This window comes from Salvelinus namaycush, chromosome 9 (assembly GCF_016432855.1).
Source record: "Salvelinus namaycush isolate Seneca chromosome 9, SaNama_1.0, whole genome shotgun sequence".
Taxonomy (NCBI): Eukaryota; Metazoa; Chordata; class Actinopteri; order Salmoniformes; family Salmonidae; genus Salvelinus; species Salvelinus namaycush.
Window position 1 is genome coordinate 23,650,223 of NC_052315.1, and position 4,984 is coordinate 23,655,206.

The 4,984-nt window shown below is 44.6% G+C and overlaps 1 protein-coding gene across 1 annotated transcript; it reads right to left on the reverse strand.

Annotated features, from left to right (window-relative positions):
• Positions 1-297: 297 nt before the first annotated feature.
• Positions 298-4,678, reverse strand: LOC120053436 (thyrotropin-releasing hormone receptor-like). The gene is made up of 3 exons (XM_039000560.1): positions 4,293-4,678; positions 3,724-4,147; positions 298-1,029 (listed from the first exon to the last, which is right to left on the reverse strand). Exons 1-3 carry the CDS (start codon positions 4,676-4,678, stop codon positions 298-300), a joined length of 1,542 nt encoding a protein of 513 aa, XP_038856488.1.
• Positions 4,679-4,984: the final 306 nt, after the last annotated feature.

Consider the following 4,984-nt stretch of genomic DNA (forward strand, 5'->3'; position numbering starts at 1 on the left):
CCCTGGAAGTGGTCCATACCACTCCGTCACGTGTTGATGATGCTTTTTGTGACTATGCAACAGCCAAAAATCCAGAATCCTAAATGTATATAGTATTATTGGCCAGAATAGTTTCATTCTACAATAGGTGATAGTGCTTATTCAAGGGTAATGGATGCAAATGCATCCTGCAATACCCATCAATACCCACCAATGCATCCTGCAATACCCATCAAGGGCTTGATATGTTACCAAAATTTGCTTGAATTGGTGAATGACTAATACTCACTTCCTCATGTGAAAACAGGCTTGTTTTATCTACAGCACTGTGTGATTCATTCCTGCCTCAGTCATCTCAGTTGGCCCAGGTGTGGACTGGATCTCATTTTGCCCAGGTGTGGACTGGATCTCATTTTGCCCAGGTGTGGACTTGATCTCATTTTGCCCAGGTGTGGACTTGATCTCATTCTGCCCAGGTGTGGATTTGATCTCATTTTGCCCAGGTGTGGATTTGATCTCATTCAGCCCAAGTGTAGATTTGATCTCATTTTGCCTAGACGTGGACATGATCTCAGTTTGTTGAGGTGTTGATTTGATCTCACCACAGCTTGTGTCTTTCCTATCTTCCTTCAGGTGATCCAGATCCTTCTTCTCTTTGGCTGGGGAGGTGTCTTTGCTCTGCCACTCTGTCACTGTGTCAGTGCAGGTCACTCTCCTGGCCCCCTGTTTGGTCCCGTTGCTGGTCTGCTGTGGGGTGCGTGGGTCCCTGGCCATGCTGTAGCCGCTCTGGATCATGGAGAGGGTGCGGTGGTGGGCCTCCTGGCTCTGGCATCTGTAGAGCCCGCGGAACGCTGAACGGAACTTCTGAGACATCAGGTTGTACACTACGGGGTTGATGGCGCTGTTGGCATACATACAGATCCGACAGAACAGAACAAACCATGCGTCCAGGTAGGGTGTGGCAATGAAGGAGTTAATAAGGACCAAGGTCCGGTAGGGCATCCACAGTAAAGCGAACAGGATCACCACCACTGAGAGCATCTTAGTGACCTGTGAGAGAAACAGGAGAGATTAGATCAGGGGAGATCTAATGCATACTGTATGTTCACTCATGTCACAATAAACTTGGGCTAAGCCATTAACCTTTTAAATCCAATAAATGGATGAACATGCATACATAATCGTTTAAACATATGTGTCAAACTGTCATATTCAGTGGTATCGGAAGCACAGTTAAATACTGTGGGACGTATTACAGTATCATTAATCTGATTCCCTTATCGCACTCAACATTACATTAGAGATTACCTTTAGCACTCCACAATTCAGTGTTTATCTGTGTGAGAGCCTTGTATCAAGCAAACAGACACACTGTGACCACTCTTAACCAGAGAGTGTTTGGCCTTGGACAGCAGGCATAGTGGATTATGTCAACGAGGCCACAGGGGCCCCCAGTGTCTTAGGGAGAACAGACCCACATTTCAGAGGTGGGTATATCATCAGAGAGAGAGAGAGAGCGAGAGCGAGAGCGAGAGCGAGAGAGAGAGAGAGAGAGAGAGAGAGAGAGAGAGAGAGAGAGAGAGAGAGAGAGAGAGAGAGAAAGTGAGACCCTCAGCCCCTGGCTTTGTGACCATGGCGACAACACACAGGCAGACATTCTAGAACCCCGGTGAGACAGATGAAGAACCACCGTAAGACTCCACTGATTAGCCTTATCACTCCCAAACAATGGCACAGACTGTCTTTTATCCCCTGCTCACCTTTTTGTCTGTACGAATTTTAAACACTTTACTCTCACCAATTCAAAACCTTTTATTAGTCGTCCTACGTTTGATCATGGCAACACAAAAGAGAGGCGGTTGATACTCGTATCATACATGGCCTCTTTAAGCTAAATGCTTTTTGAGATAAGGTTCCCTTGATAAACGGCAGTCGATGACAGCAACGTTGAGTGAAATAAAAAAATTGAAGCGTTTAATTGAAGCGGAGAGAGCCATGGAGGTGGAGGCTTTAATTATACAACAGCGAGATAATGACACTAAGGATCACTGTGACATTTTGAATATGCATCTTATTATTTTCATAACGCATCACGAGCACAGGGAGTTTTAAAGCAGACTGCTGTAGATCACAAACAAAGCTGCTGCAGATCATAGCAGGTTTCAATTAGGTTGAATACAGGAAATATAAAACTTAGGTTAGGTTTAAAAAGGCTTCTGAAATTTGAAATTTCAGCTATGAAATTTCAGACTTGATTTTCCCTTACGAAAAATGTATTAACCTCTACAGAAATGTCCATGAATCATAATCCACATAAGAATTCACATTTCCTGTTGCTGCAGGATTATTTTCCTGCTGTAGCAAACTGGCTCAAATTAAGATCCTACATCTGTAGGCTACAGAAGTTTCATCAGAACTTCATCAGATTTTTATCAGCAAATCAAATAGAGGTCCAATAAATAAAAGAGCAAAGAGTAACTGTTGGAGAACTGAGACTATAATCATCTGCTGCATTAAGCACACTTCAATGGAAATTACTAATCTTATTATGCAAATATTTTGCTCAAATGGAGCTCCTTGAACACTTGAGATTAAGATCTATCCACAATCAAAAACCGATGCACACACACACACGCAAGGTCATTTTGAGCATCCTGACATGACATACAGTATGTTATTTTCTTCACTTTTCTGCCACAGAACTGACAGCTGTTGCTGTACCCAGTGTTCTGGTTTTAGTCTATGTTTTCATTTCAGCCTTGAAACATCATTATAGCTGGGGACCTGTGGATAATAAGGATATTGTGGATACTGTATCCCACAGCAGGTGCACTGCACTGGAGAGCCTGGGGAAGTCATTATTTCAGAGGCGAGACTTTTGTGTGTGTGTCTATGTGTATGATTTTACAATCCTGTGTTTTATTTCCCCATTGCAATACATGTAGCCTACAATGCTGCCATACCGAGCAAGCACTAACTGGCTGTGTGATATTCCTCAGCCAAATGTGTCTCATGCAAAGGATTTTGCCAATGCTGACTGATAAACGGGAGTTATTTTCTTAATTCTACAGTATGGTTGAATTTCTAGAGCCTGAAGGTCTAAGCCACTGTTTACTTACTGTTTTGTAACATTGTGATTAGATAGGTATTCATATTTTGAATGCTTCTGTTATGTAGGCAATGTGAAAATAAATAATTACATGAATTTGCTAAGGAAGTGGGTATTACCATACACATGTGTTTGGAAACAATTAATACAATAGGATGGGTGAAATCAAAACATACATACATAGCCTACATACTAATATGGCCTTGCTTACCCTCATATTAAATGGATAAGGGGAATCTGGGTTTTCAGGCATAAGACCTGAGTACACAATGTACAATACTGTAAAGTTTTGAGAGAACATGTATAAAGCTACAGCTAAGGCACTTGGCATTGTGCAACACCACAAACTCAGATCCTCTGAGAAAGCCTTTTACCCCAACAGCTCCAGAAACCATTACAGCTATTTCACCCTTAGGTCAGTCATAACCAAGGTGGGCAGTGCAGTTGACTCTGCAAACAGCAGGCCACTTATCCCAAGTGATAGGAAGAACATGATGCTTTGACGGTATCATGCGCTAATCCGTGGAGATCAGAGAGCAGGGTAAAGATTATGCTGGGGTCAATTGTGACCAAAGCCATTGGATGTCAATTACAGGAGGACATAAAGGGAGCTCCTTGCTCTGTGATGCACGCACCTGTTTCCTGGAGGAGAGCGTGCTCTTCGGGCGGCCCTGACGACCCCCTTTCCCTCCATCTGCTGGTTCCTTGCAGCTCCTGCGGAGCGTGGTGGCACCAGAGGAGACCGTGCCCGCATCGGGCCGGTTGGGGAGTGGATTGAGGTACAGGATGCGGGCGATGAGGCCGTACAGGACGATGGCCAGGAGCAGAGGGATCACATAGAAGATGGCAAAGTCAATGAGGTATATGGGGAGGTAGAGGTCACGGGACACCTTGTAGCCACACTGGATGCTGCCGCTCTTCATTACCTGGATATCCACCAGGAAGAACCACAGCATGCAGTAGAGACAGGTGAACACCCACACCCCTGCTATAATCCGCTTGGCCCGGGACACCGTGCACACTGTCTGGGCCCTCATTGGGTGGCAGATAGCAATGTACCTGGAAATGGAGAAGCACAAACAACAGACACTTTTGCTTGTTGTTCTCCAAAGACATTTATACAGCAAATTATTCCAAATAGTTTTTGTTTATGGCTTTGGTTGATGAGGTATAAAGGGGTTACGGTAGTTGAGGCATCACTCACCTCTCCACAGTAAAGGCTGTGATAGAGCAGGACGACACATTGATGCCAAGGTACTGGAGGTAGGTGATGCCAAGGCAGCCAGCATGCCCAAACACCCAGGTACCCGTCAGGCTGTCTGACACATTGGGCAGACCAGCGGCCACCAGCACGGTCAGGTCCGCTATGGCCAGGCTGACCAGGTAGCAGTTAGTGGGCGTACGCATGTGTCTCGTGGTGAGAACCACCAGAACCACCATGATATTACCCACAATGCCAAGTCCACAGACTAGCAGAACCAGAAAAACTGCCACAGTCTTGTACTCCAGAGACTGGGATATGGGGTCCCCTGGTCCCACCAAGGAAATGTTGGTTGGGGTGTCCATCCTTGAGCTTACATTTTCTGTCATGTTTGCAGGTGATGAGTTTGTTTCTATGTGAGTAAGATGGAGAGAGTGAAGGACATAGGAACTGGCATGTGTGAGTGTGTGATATGTCAGCGTGGAAATGTAGGAATAAATGTCCCTACACGTGTTCTGTATTTGTTGCTAATGATACCCTTTTAATGGTGTACTATGTTCCGTCTGTCTTCAGCCTATTTAATTATTTTGCAGGGTTATAATTTGATTTAATTAATCAAATCAACATGTTGAAGCTAATTTTCCTCTGCCTTTAGCCCTTTTAAACAAATGAGAATGCCATTGATCCGCCTGAAA